Source organism: Dendropsophus ebraccatus, chromosome 6 (genome assembly GCF_027789765.1).
Source record: "Dendropsophus ebraccatus isolate aDenEbr1 chromosome 6, aDenEbr1.pat, whole genome shotgun sequence".
NCBI classification, from domain to species: domain Eukaryota; kingdom Metazoa; phylum Chordata; class Amphibia; order Anura; family Hylidae; genus Dendropsophus; species Dendropsophus ebraccatus.
This window is the reverse complement of record NC_091459.1, coordinates 85,148,306-85,161,961: the sequence shown is the minus strand read 5'-3', so window position 1 is coordinate 85,161,961 and position 13,656 is coordinate 85,148,306. Positions and strand designations below refer to the sequence as shown.

Below are 13,656 nucleotides of genomic sequence, written 5' to 3'. Positions count from 1 at the left end.
AGCTAAAAAGAGTGATGTATCACTTACGCTGTTCTGTGCAGCTGGTTCTGAGATTTCCTCCTGAATAACATGGATAATAAGTAGTCCTCACCATTATGTACATGAGCCCAGTAGTCCTTCATATTCATGAGAAGTAGCAAACTCTGCCCACCAGCTGCTGAATGGCAGTTATCTATCCATGCTGTGCATAGGCAGACAACTGTCAATTAGTGGTGGGAGGGGTGAGGCACGAATCCTATTCTCCTGCATATTAGGAGAAGGGCGGAACAAAATGATGTAAGTAATACACTGATCTGTTCAGCATTTATATCACTAGTTTATACTGTCCTCGTTTAAGGCACCATAAACTTAGTGACCGATTCCCTTTAATGTGTGTACTGTGCTAATAGAAATGAAAAGGATATGGACTGTCCTCGTGAGCTCCTTGCCACATAGCGGCTTATGATAGAACATAACATTCCTTATTAGAGCTTTTATACTATACTACCTTTGCTCTCCATCTCAGGAATACAGATCCAGGAATAAATTATGATGTGATGTCCATCATAGGTAATAAAGAGTGGAAACCAACAATTAAAAAATGGTCAGATGGAGGTGCAGGTTATGGAGGCATAGCATGTTTAATGTTTATTAACACAGGGGCAGAAGCTTATACCCATTTAAGTTATATAAGAACTTCATTGTTTTTTCTTGAATGCTTTTCCAGAACTTCAAGTTCAGAGTTTTCCAGTTTCAGTGACTGTTGAATCAGCTCTTTGCTCTAGAAAAGAAAACAAATGGCATAAAATATGAATTGTACGTGCTATTGGGAAATGCTCAGGTGCAGCTCATACAATATTAAATGTCTTAAGTGCTAGGGCTAAACATTGCAAAGAAATAAGTTACGAACCATTCCACTGTAAACACCTCTCTCAGTAAAGTTTTATGGTAGTCTTTTTAGTGCAATAGTCTATGAAGTCATAATGTGTTTTAGTGGGAAACATGATTTCACTGCACTTACTGGTCATAATGCCAGGTTACCAGCATAATAATTTATACAATGTAACTCCAACATCGGCATTATTAAGCCTATAACATAAACAATACAGATGGTTATTACTAAACATGGCTATTAATAGGCAGGAAGTGGATATGCACATTATGGTGTTAATATTTAATATTTTATTCTATTTATCATCTAAACTTATTAGACAAGAATTTGCTTTCGCTTTGTAAGATCCGGGAACTGCAGATCCAGACAAACCAATATTAAGGTCTGGACTGCAATCAAACTGGGTTTTGTAGTCTCCTAACATATTTCCTTGTGTATCTCAACCCTGTCTATCTGGATTGTCATGTCTCAAAAGGCTAGTTAAAAAAAAAAAAGTAATAAAAAACTTCTTGGACTATTTCAGATGTTTATGAAAACCATACCATGGAAAAGCAGTAAAACAGCCAACATCAGTGGTCTAGAACATGAAAGCAAACATCTGTCTGGGTGCTATGCCATTATTAGAAGGTTTCTATGTACTTGTTGTTAGAAATAAGAAATAATTAGCGTTTTGGGTAATAACAATAAAGAATTTTTTTTTTAGACATAGCCCTGTCATGTTATATGGACACCATCTAAGGTTGTCCTGCTTGGGTTTCCTTCTATCAGACAGATACTGGCTATGCAACAACAGCTCCCTTTTTTGTGAAACTGGTCTTGAAACTTTTGTGAAGCTGGGGTTATAACCCAGTAAACTTTCATTAGGTTAAAATATTAGCTGGCTCAAGCCAGTCTGTAAAAGAGTGCAGATCTTGGGGATACTTATAGAGCCTTCACAAGGCTTGATCAGTCGTGGCTGACTAGATCAGTTGACGAACAAGCATTTGCTGTTATTTTTTTATCTAATCATTAGACCTATTACACAGGGTGCTGTTGGCCTGGAAAGCTAATAATCAATAGATGCCTAAAGCGCACCATACACATTAGAGGGCTGACAACCAAATATTTCCTTCTGACAAGCTGTCCCCATACCCATGCACACTTGTTTCAGCAGCAAAGGATTGTAAACCGCTCCCAGACAGCTTCAGTCTTGGCTTTACGTTTAATGCAAGCAAAAGGGTTGAGTGTGGTAAAGTCAGACTGTCCAACCATTCTGCCAGTGAGGGGGGAGCCAGGGAACCCTCATGGACATTAAAGGGGTAGTGCGGCGCTAAAAAATTTCACAGAATAACACACATTACAAAGTTATACAACTTTGTAATGTATGTTATGTCTGTGAATCGCCCCCTTCCGGTGTCCCCCCCCCCGCACGTGTACCCGGAAGTGTAGTGCATTATACATACCTGATCCGTGTCGCGCATGTCCGCCATCTTGTGCCAGGACGTCATCTTCGGATGGACGGCCGAACCGCTCCGACGCGGACGCGTCATCAGCTGCTCAGCCGCGATTGGCTGAGCACAGTTATACTCAGCCAATCGCGGCTGAGCATCTGATGACGCTGCAGAAGGCGGCCGGCACTAGAGACGGTCAGAGCGGTTTGGCCGTCCGTCCAAAGATGACGTCCTGGCACAAGATGGCGGACATGCGGGACACGGATCAGGTATGTATAATGGACCACACTTCCGGGGCGATTCTTAACATACATTACAAAGTTGTATAACTTTGTAATGCGTGTTATTCTGTGAATAATTGTTTCCCGCCGCACTACCCCTTTAAAGGTTAACTAGTTGTTTAAAAATGAGCAATAAGGGCAATACTTATAGGGTCATGTGGTAGAACACAGGTGATTTAGCCAATCAAATTCATTGATACTCAGAAGACCACTTGACAGGCCAATCGACTGTCAACATAAATTAATCTCAGAGAGCAGGGGTCAGAGACGCTTATGATTATTCATGTGACTGCCTGCTTTTTAAAATTACTTTATTTTAGTAGGGTCTTCTAAAACAAAAAAGATGTTCATTGACTATGCTACTAGGGATCCTAGAGATCCACCGTAATCTAGAACACAGCAGAAACGTCTCCTCTAGCCATCATAAGGGAAATAAATCATGGCATGGTGCCCATTAAAATCGATGAGCTATGTCTGTTATGCAGAGAAAATAACAAGGGACTCTTCTCCACTAACTTAGCTTTTTCGCTTTAGGAAATATATTAATGCATCTTGCAAACAGGACAGTCTCTTAAAAGGGAAACTATCAGCAGGTTAGGAGCGTGTAACCTGCTGATAAGTCTCTTATTGCACAGGTGCTGAGGATGAAGGTAATTTTCTTACCTTGATCCTTGGCGCTGTTTTCAGGACCTTTGTAGTTTAACTCATAAGCTAATGTGGCAATTTGGAGCACTACCACACTTAATGCACCGATCCACCTTGAACAGCCTACCCCTACTAATGAATATTCATTCACCACTCTGCAGTGATGAGCCCCAGAGTGATGTCACTGCAGAATGCAACCCCAGTGTTTATTAGAAGGGGCTGATAGATGCACTGAGAATAGTACCCCCGTCCCTAGCGCACAAAACCGCCTCTTTAGCATATGAATTAAACTACAATCTAGAAGATCGGCACATGCTTATTCTGCATGTCAGACCGTCTAATATGACCTTAACCCACAAATATGGTTTGATGTAAACAATGCCATTTTAGCTCTGGCTGTATGCTTACTGCCTCTACATAAATCCCGTGCGCGCCGGTGTGCACCGCCGAAAACCTACGCCAGCTGAGGACTGGAGTAGGTTTTCGGCGTATATTTGGGCGGAACGGATGGTAAATCGCGCGCGCCCTCCGTTTCGCCCACTACACGCCCCCTTTCCGCCCCCCCTGGTGTACTCGGCGGGAAGTGCCGATTTGCGAATATTTTATTCGCACATCGGCCATTTGCGTATAAAATTATACGCAAATCGTCACTTTCTGCCGAAAATCATCCGTTCGCAGGATGATACATGTGGCCCTAAGTCTTTTCAAGCCAACAGGTTTTCCTCCAGGATAGCCCTCTATTTACCTCAGAGGTGGATTAACTTTACCATAGGCCCCGGGCTGTTCATCAAGCCTGGGCCCCCCCACCCCACTGTAACTATGGTAGCACTAGTGTGGTGCTTATACTACAGGATAGATAATATAATGCCCTGATTGGTGCAAAATTGCGATTACAAAGCGGCAATTTTTTTTTTTTTAAATCATGGCAGAACTGTAGCCAGGAGACAATACACCACTGAAAGTTTAAGTCTTTTTGGGTGGCCATGGGCCCCCCAGGAGCTAAGGGCCCCGGGCTACCACCCAAAACGGACCTATTATAATCCGCTACTGATTTAGCTCCATCCATCTTCTCTGACCAGCTTTCCTTTCCCTACAGCCTGATCCTGCCACCACCATGTTTCACGGTGAGGATGGTGTGTTCATAGTGTAGTGTTAGTTTTCCGCCACACATTATATTTGGAACAAAAAGTTGAACTTTGGTCTCATCTGACCAGAGCACTTTCTTCCACATGTTTGCTGCGTCCCCTACATGCCTTGTGGCAAACTGCAAATGTGACTTCTTATGACTTGCTTTCAAATATGGCTTTCTTGTTGTCACTCTTCCATAAAATAAGGATTTGTGGGATACATGACTAATAGCTGTATAGTAGACAGATTCTTCCTCCTGAGTTGGAGATCTCTGAAGCTCCTCCACAGTGACCATGGGCAGTGACCATGGGCCTCTTGGCTGCTTCTCTGATCAGTGCTGTCCTTGTCTGGCCTGTCAATTTAGGTGGACGGCCTTGTCTTGGTAGGTTTGTCTGTATTACGATACAATGCATTCACTAGCTGCTGCTTCCTAAACTAATCAATGTCAACTCATTTAATCTGATGTAAAGAAGGAAATTGGGAAGGAGGTTTAACCCACTGTGTCCATATCTTTTGTGTCACGTCAGATAACTAGTGATGAATTGGAATAGCCAGGTGGCTGCATACATTTCCAGTGCTTGCCCATTGATTGAGCTGACCCAATAATCACAGATTAATTCTGCACCTTCCTATCTTATTCTCCATCTAATTGTAACATATGACTGTGATTTGTTTATTTCAAGTGCCAATGAGTTTTACACCACAAAGGCCTGAGGCCTGAGCAATATAATGACAGATGTAATATAGAGAAACCTTATTACTTCTAATACCATTGAAAAACGCAGTTATAGACAAGTGTATTCTTCATGCCGAGATAAACAAAGATTTTTGTAACAAACTAAACAAACTCAATTCTCAAAGTCCTCCTTTAAATTATTATCTGGTGGTCTGGCTCAGTTTTTCCTCCTTCATTTGAATGGGACAGTTAATAATATCCGGCATTTGTATCTGTTTGCTGAATGGGGGAGCATGTCTTGCAGCATTCTTCTGACTGCCCTGCCCAACGTCTGATGGATTATGAAAGAAAGAATAGAAGCCTGATGATAACTGATGCCTTTTTGCCACAGTTGTGGTATCAGTTTTCATCAGTTTCTGGTAAAATGAGGGAGCCAGACCGCCTAATGTATGTGAACCCAGCCAAAGTAATCCAAATGGAGTGCCCTTCATCTGCATAGTTCAAAAAAACTATAGCCAGCAGGAAAATACAAGTGTTTTAGGGGCCCAACGTTTGTCACCGCAAAGGTTTTATTATTTGGACATTTATGGCATATCCACAGGAACATAGAAGAAAACTATACCCCTTGCTGGGACACACAGAAGTCCCACAGAAGGATGGACCACTGTGTATATAGAAATTTATTCATCCTAGAACATGTTATGTTTATCGGAATGGTTCATGCTCTTCAGAAAGACATTGTTTACCGAAATGCATTGAGCACTTGTCATATAGCTGTTTTATTGCTCGACATTGAGTTTTAAAGTTGATGTGCACTTGACATCTGTATCCTCTGCTCCAGTGCTCCCTCTCCAATGTATTGTCTGTACTAGCTGCCTCCTCCTCATGATGCCATATCTCTGCACGATAAAGAATGGGGTGTGAAGGTCCCTGTGTCCACTTTTAAGTTTAAATTACTGTTTCTAAAGGAAACCACAACACCATGGATCCATTGTACAGGTATACGGATGGATACCACTGATATCCTTTTAAACCCATTGTGAGTGAAAGGGATCCATTGCTTTGAAAAATATTTATGTATGATATTCTGAATGGATTTTTGATTGAGACTCCATTGCAAATGTTAAGGTAGATGGTCCGAACCTGCCGAGGTTTGGGTTCGTACGAACCCGGACTCTCGGCAATGGCTGTGGCTGTATCCTGGTTTTCCAGGCGGTCCTCCCGCTATATCCACCCTCTGCACGGAGGTTTAAGACAGCAGGAATCATTGCCGAGAGTCCGGGTTCGTACGAACCCGAACCTCGGCAGGTTCGGACCATCCCTAAAAATAACTAATCTGTGAGGCACAATGAACATTGACATTTTTTCTTCTTAAATAGGACTTTTTAACAAAAATAAAACAGCAATAGCAGGTCATCCCTTTCTTTTTGTGCCATAGATATCAATTTTTACACATGTAAAAACATATATTCCCTGTGTCTTACAAGAGGTCCACCATTCTCCTCATCTTCCTTACAATCCTGTATCTGTCTGATAAGTCAGCCGAAGTTTTCCTCAATGCCCTGTGTGCAATAGGAGGACAAGAACGCTAAGTCCTGCCCCTCAGCTGTTGGCAGCCAGAAATGGAAGAGATTAACAGAACCCTTATCTTCTCTTCCAGATTTTTACAAGACTGTACAATATATCTTCTGGCATAAATATCTCATATGCAACTACACTTTTATGATCTTCTGGTCACATCTATGGCCCATTGTTGATTCTTTTTTTGACCTGTCTTTAGCTTTTAACATGGCTGACAATGCACTCAAGATGCCCCACTCCTACACTGTCTCATCTTCTTGACCGGTTTCTGTTGGAGGTTTCTTAAGATTCTATTCTCTGACCCTTTCCCTACTGGATCTATACTTTTGGCTTAAGGCTCCTTTTGGTTTCTAGTATCACTCATACAAAGCTGATATACAAATCTATCTCTCAGGTCCTAACCTTGCCTTCTTACTGTCCAATATTCCCAACAGCCCTTTTATCTTTTATGTTCTCGTTTTATAAAGAAAAACTAAATAGAACACATCATCTTTTCAGGATCTTCATCCACTCGCTTGCTTTTACTAACAATTACTTCTGCTAACGCCACAATAAATCCTTCTTCTCTTGCTGGCTACATAGGGATTACAGTAGGCTCATAGTCACACACTAACCACCCCTTGCATCCTAGAACCATTAATAGCCCTTTTTTTGCATATGACACTACTAAAATGATCACATCATCATCATGTCCTGTCTTTCCTGCTGCAACTGCGTCATCTGTACGCTATCAAACAGAATGATGCCAATCTAATCCATGCTGAACTTTTCTACTCCTCTCATGCACCTCTCCTTTACTTCAATGCCACTTGACTTTGCCAAACCTTCTACCTGATGCCAATTGCCAAATTAAAGGGGTTTTCCGAAGCTTATTGTATGGCCTATGATCAGACTATCCAATCTGATTAGTGGACTGCTGACACCTGGCACACCCGCTAATCATCTGTTTGCTGGAGCTCTGTACATAATGTAGTGGCCATGCTAGGTTACTGCAGCTAACTTTTCATTGTGTAATGGCAGTGTATGAAGGTGGGGCTTCTGGGTCCATATTCAGGGTACTCCTAGATGCTCCAGTTCTGGCAAATAGCTAATTTGTGGATACCCTACGTTAGCACCCTACTCATCAAATATTGATCTCCTATCCTCAGATAGGTCAAGAATCAATAAGTTCCAGAAAATCCCTTTAATGTAGAACTTGCCTACAACTATCTACATACAATCTGAGATGTGTATCCAAGAATATTCTAGAGTTCACCCCAAGAGCAACCTCCTCTTTACAAACAACTGTCCCCTCTATTTTGAACTCCTTTTGATATTCTTGCCTCCATAGCTTTTCACTCTAAAAAGGTGCAACAGAGGCAGATGAGTTGAGAGTAAGATTTGTATCGGGGTTCAAGACCTTCAGGTTGCATCTCTGCCAACCAATCACAGATGAAATGTTTCAAAACTAAAAATTGTGGTCTGTTATTGTTATGGGCAGTTGTTCCACACCGCATGAGCCCCATTGTCTGTTCGGTGTAATAGTAGTCTAAGAGTATGTGAAACCTGTATTCATAGTTCAGGGTGTTGTACAATACCTGATCCAGTCTCTTCTTATGATCTGCACTGCACTGGGTGAGAAATGATACTTTTGGTTCATTTCTGGAAACAAATAGTCCATATTTCTGAAAAGCCTGGGAGTCAAGGTAATTCCTATAAAGACATGCAAAATGTTAATGAGTTAATCGAGGAACACTTGCCACAAGTCACATTTAAAGGCGTACTCTGGGCTAGGGGGCTTTTCTGGCTATGGCCAGGGAGGAGGTGGATGAAGGCAACGACGTCCACTTACCTCCCTGGTTCCAGCGCCGGGTCCCTGATTGTCATACAATTAGGGCTGCTTATTGCCATGCTAGACCATTTTTTATGGCACAGCCATTAATCCATGCTGAGACCTTTCATAGTAAACAAATAGCTTGCCCTTTCACTTACATGGGATGCCAGCTGTTATCTGATTCTGTCAGATTCTCCACAATTCTTTAGCATTGTTTAACAACAAAACATTTAGGGGGACATTCATCAAACCTACGATCATATCCCCGCTTGCTCGATGGGTGACTGGAGGAGAGGGATCTGCTTGCAGGCTTAAAACATGATTCAAATCTACACCTGCTGAAAGATTTGGTGCGCCGGGCGCATGGTCGGACACAGGGCTGTCCAGATTCAGTGAGAGGCGTGCCTCTTAGTGAATTTAGCGAGAGAAAAGGGAACGGGGCCAAATTTAAGACCGGCGAATGAGTATGCCTGTCTTAATAAATGTCCCCATTAGAGTCAGCATAACTTTTTGACTTTTAGGAAAGGTTGTAAATCATGGATTCTATCAGACCAACACAGCTTGCAAAAGTGGAAAACATTGATCTAGTGACCACCCTGCCAATTACTTCCCAATTACAGGGAAAAATCTTCCAGAAATTACTTCCAGACTGGTGAATACTTCTTCCGCCACAGACAGAGTAGGCATTTACAGTATGAGACTGGGCAATATGGGGCTGATGTCAGATTGACAAGTCATAATGCTTTCATCTCCAAAACTAATATTCATGCTTATGTCCCTTGAAAGCAAAATGCCTGGATGATCCCCTGACTGTTTGTGATCAAGAGACCACTAAAGAGACGACGCTAAGATAATATAGTATAACAATTCCACAATAAATGAGACATTTAGTGGAAGCCCAATACAATTTCACAGCACGGTAGGGACACAGGCATATCTGATATGTATATACATTGAATAGGCATCTTACGTCTTTCAATACCATTACACTTGCAGTTCATCTACATTCTGTGTCTTATTGATGAAATCCCATTAAGGTTGAAAGGTACTAAGATCAATAACTATATATTCATTTAGACAGTTTTGAAAGTGGCCAATGAGTCTTTTATGTTAAAACAATAATATGCAAACATGGCCAGTCAATGTGAACCTTAAAGAGCAGGTTTTTGTTCAATACGCATCATGGCCTAAGGTGTGCAGAAATTTCCATAATATACAAATACATTCTACAGGGACAAACTGTTTGACTTCAATGCACTTACTTCTGGCAATAAGTCTTTGTTGCATTTTAAGAAGTGAAATGTTAATTGCTTGGACTAACGGTATAATAGGTTCATGGTATGTCAAGCTATGTGCATAGGAGGGCTCTGTAGTGTCGGCAAGGGGAGCATGCAGAAAGTCTAATTCTACCAGCAGTAGAATTTTATGGAGACATAAAAAAAATGGTGCACATACTAAATTTATTGTAACACAAATACTACATATGTGTGCTGAGTTGCTTTTTTTGTATAAGACATTAAACATTTAACAAGAAAAATACTAAATTGTAAAATTAATGTCCCGGAAAATATGATATAGTTTAGAGTCAAATATACCTAGTAAACCTACTTTGTGCATATTAGCAGAAATCAGTAACTGTAAGGAGACAAACATGGCATCCAGACACCATATACATAACCATATAAGCAACCAGGCGTACACCACATACTACTCCAGATCCCATTAGAGACAGTCAGCATCAGTCTGCAGAGCTTATACACCAGTTGTCACTTTGTGGCTACAACTATTACATTTAGGCTGGGTTTACACTATGTATATTTCAGTCAGTATTGTGGTCCTCATATTGCAACCAAAACCAGGAGTGGATTAAAAACACAGAAAGGATCTGTTCACACAATGTTGAAATTGAGTGGATGGCTGCAATTTAATGACAAATATTTGCTGTTATTTTAAAACAACGGCTGTTATATTGAAATCATGGCCGTTATTTACTGTTATATGGCGGCCATCCACTCAATTTCAACATTGTGTGGACAGATCCTTTCTGTGTTTTTAATCCACTCCTGGTTTTGGTGGCAATATGAGGACCACAATACTGATTGAAATATACGTAGTGTAGGCAACCAGCAGGAAAAATAGTGGAAGGTAGATATGTGCCAAGCAGGTTATTGTGCTCTGTATGGAAGTTTCAGGGAGTTCAGGGTTGCCAGTCCGCTTGTACATCCCAGACTTTCCACATACCTGAATTGCAGCAGGAGAACTACAATGTATGTGCCACAGAGGTCCTGGGACTCTGTGGGGGAAAGACAGCAGTTCGTGGTCAGTAACTATAGGTTACTGACATTTGCTATTTAGTATAGCTGCTGTGTGGCTAAAATGGGCTGTCTTTCTTGGAACGGCTGTAGCGTGGGTGGGAGGCCGTTCCCATATTCCGGTCCAGGCTTTACTGGGTTTTTTAAAAGCCTCTGACTTGGTGCATGAGGTGTGGAGAGACAACCTGCTGAGAGTGTTTGATTGAGTTGATCCACAGTGAATCTGGCAGACAGGAGCTGGAGAGAGAAGCCCTGCAACAGAGCTGCTACAGACTTGCTGGTCTGAATAAGGACATAACTACACGGTGGTGTGTATATGCTTTCTGTTAATGTTCCTGAAAGTCAACTGCTTTGTGTTTGAAGCTAGAACGGCTGCTGTAAAAGCCTCATGCTGGACTATTTTTTTTCTGGTTTGTTACCAATAAACGTTTTTTAGTTGCATCCAAAGCCTGCTTGTGCCTACCTCTGGTGACGCTAATTCCCACACATGGTGGAGGATGCGAGCATTTGGTTGCTAATGGTAACAACTGCATGATTTTGGTGAATTCAGTAATCAGCATATGTCCTGGGTAAAAGCTGCTGCAACTCTGCCAAGCCAGTCCCCTGCTATGGAGGAGCTCTGCAAGCAACTGGTGGAGGCCAATGCTGCCCAGAAAGAAACAAATCGTTTGTTGCTGGAACAAATTGCAGTCCTCAGGGACAATGTTTCTGCTCAGAGGACAGAGGACTTATCTGGGCTCATACATGTGAAAAAGGCAGTGCAACGCGCCTTGCAAAAGATGACCCAGGACGATGATGTAGAGGCTTATCTGGCAGTTTTTGAGAGACTTGCTGAAAGAGAAAAACTCCCTGCTGCGGTATGGACTGAGGTTCTGGCACCTTACTTGATTGGGGAGCCTCAAAAAGCATACTTTGATTTGACTGCAGAGCAAGCCAAGGACTATGACCTCCTTAAAGCTGAGATTATGGCCCGGCTGGGAGTCACCTTAGCAGTTCGGGCTCGCAGAGTCCATGATTGGCGGTTTGAGAAACATAAGCCGCCTCGCTCTCAGTTGTTTGACCTGCTACACCTGGTGCGCAAGTGGCTACAACCAGAGTTTCTGGATCCCTCAGCAATTGTTGACCGGATCGTTATGGACCGCTACACAAGTGGACTTCCTAGAGACATTAATCGCTGGGTTTCCCAGGGAGACCCCAAGTCACTGGATGAGCTGATTTCCTTAGTGGAACGTTATACCACTGCAGAGACCTATCTGGGGCCTGAAGGTAAACTCCAACACTCCATGGGGCGCTCCGGGGATCGCTTTCAGAGGACAAATGCCAAAGCCTACTCGGCTGACCAGGAGAGCCGAGCCAGCCGACCAACTCAGGGTGGTACACCTAAGGGAGAAAGGTTTGTTGGCCCAGGAAAGGTACCCTCACCCTTTAAAGTCCCCTTGGGTAGCCGAGCAGAGGTACGTTGTTGGAGGTGTCAGCAACAGGGGCATATTGCAGCGCACTGTCCTCAGCAAGAGGAACCAATGGAGTGTGGTGCCACCCGTCGCCTTTCCATGTTTGCCCATCCTGCTTGCAGCGCTACACCCCTGCATGAACATGGCCCCCAAGAGAGCCAACTTTGGGTAAATGGGGTCAGTGTTGTCGCCCTGTTGGACTCTGGCAGTCTGGTCACCCTCTTTAGAGCTTCTATTCCCCATGTTCTGTTATCTCCAGAAAAACGGGTGGGGGTGGTTTGCATTCATGGGGACATTAAGCACTATCCTCTTGCTAAAGTGACCATAGAGACTGGCTGCTGGACACTAAACCATGAGGTGGGTGTGGTGAAAGACTTGCTACATCCTCTGGTTGTGGGCCGGGACTTTCCGTTATTCTGGGAACTCTGGTCTCAGCCCCAAGGTGTGTCTGAAAATGTCTTGTGTCCCCAATCTCTCAGTCCGATTCCCCTAGATGAAGATGTCCAAAGTGATGCAGTAGGGGTGACCCCTAATATACCGGACAATTTTCCCTTAGCAGTGTTGGCTGGGGATGAGGGTGAGATGTCTACTTCTGAGCAAAACGTTCCTGAACTAGAGGTATCACGAGAGAATTTTGGAACTGCTCAGTTGCGAGACCTCACCCTAAAAAATGCTTGGGAAAGTGTAACAGTACTAAATGAGGTTCCACAAGAGCCTGATGCTAAGAAAAGGTTTCCACACTTTTCTGTCCAAAATAATTTGTTGTATCGTGTCAATAAGGTACGGGAAGAATTAATAGACCAATTGTTGGTGCCAGTGCCTTATAGGAGGATGGTACTAGAAATGGCACACAGTCATGTGCTAGGGGGTCACTTGGGGGCAGAAAAAACACAAGAGCGAGTCCTGCAAAGGTTTTATTGGCCAGGCTGTTATCAGGAGATTGTGAAGTTTTGTAGGTCCTGCCCAACGTGTCAATTAACTGCTCCTATGTCCCATTTCCGGAGCCCTTTAGTCCCCCTACCAATAATTGAAGTACCATTTGAGAGGATAGCCATGGATTTGGTAGGCCCATTGCTAAAGTCTGCCCGGGGTCACCAATATATTTTGGTAGTGTTGGACTATGCCACCAGGTACCCTGAGGCCATTCCCCTGAGAAATACCTCCTCAAAATGCATTGCCCGGGAGTTAGTTCACATTTTTTCTAGGACTGGCTTACCAAAAGAAATTCTAACTGACCAAGGTACGCCTTTTATGTCCAGGGTGATGAAGGACTTATGTAAACTGCTGAAAATTAAACAGCTTAGAACCTCTGTTTATCATCCTCAAACAGACGGCTTAGTAGAGAGGTTCAATAAAACCTTGAAAGGAATGTTGAGAAAGGTAGTAGAAAAGGATGGGAGGGACTGGGATTGTCTGCTGCCATACCTCCTGTTCTCCATCCGGGAGGTCCCTCAGTCTTCCACGGGCT

At 42.9% G+C, this 13,656-nt stretch overlaps 1 protein-coding gene across 1 annotated transcript in view; it reads right to left on the bottom strand.

Moving 5' to 3' along the window:
* Window positions 1–601: 601 nt before the first annotated feature.
* LOC138795231 (uncharacterized) overlaps window positions 602–13,656 on the bottom strand; it is a 168,117-nt gene continuing 155,062 nt past the window's right edge. Inside the window, exons 11-12 of the mRNA XM_069974224.1 lie at window positions 8,190–8,304; window positions 602–760 (exon numbers count right to left, since the gene is read on the bottom strand). Of these exons, the coding sequence (XP_069830325.1) occupies window positions 665–760; window positions 8,190–8,304 (211 nt within the window). The 3' untranslated portion in view covers window positions 602–664. The remainder of the gene's footprint in view (window positions 761–8,189; window positions 8,305–13,656) is intronic.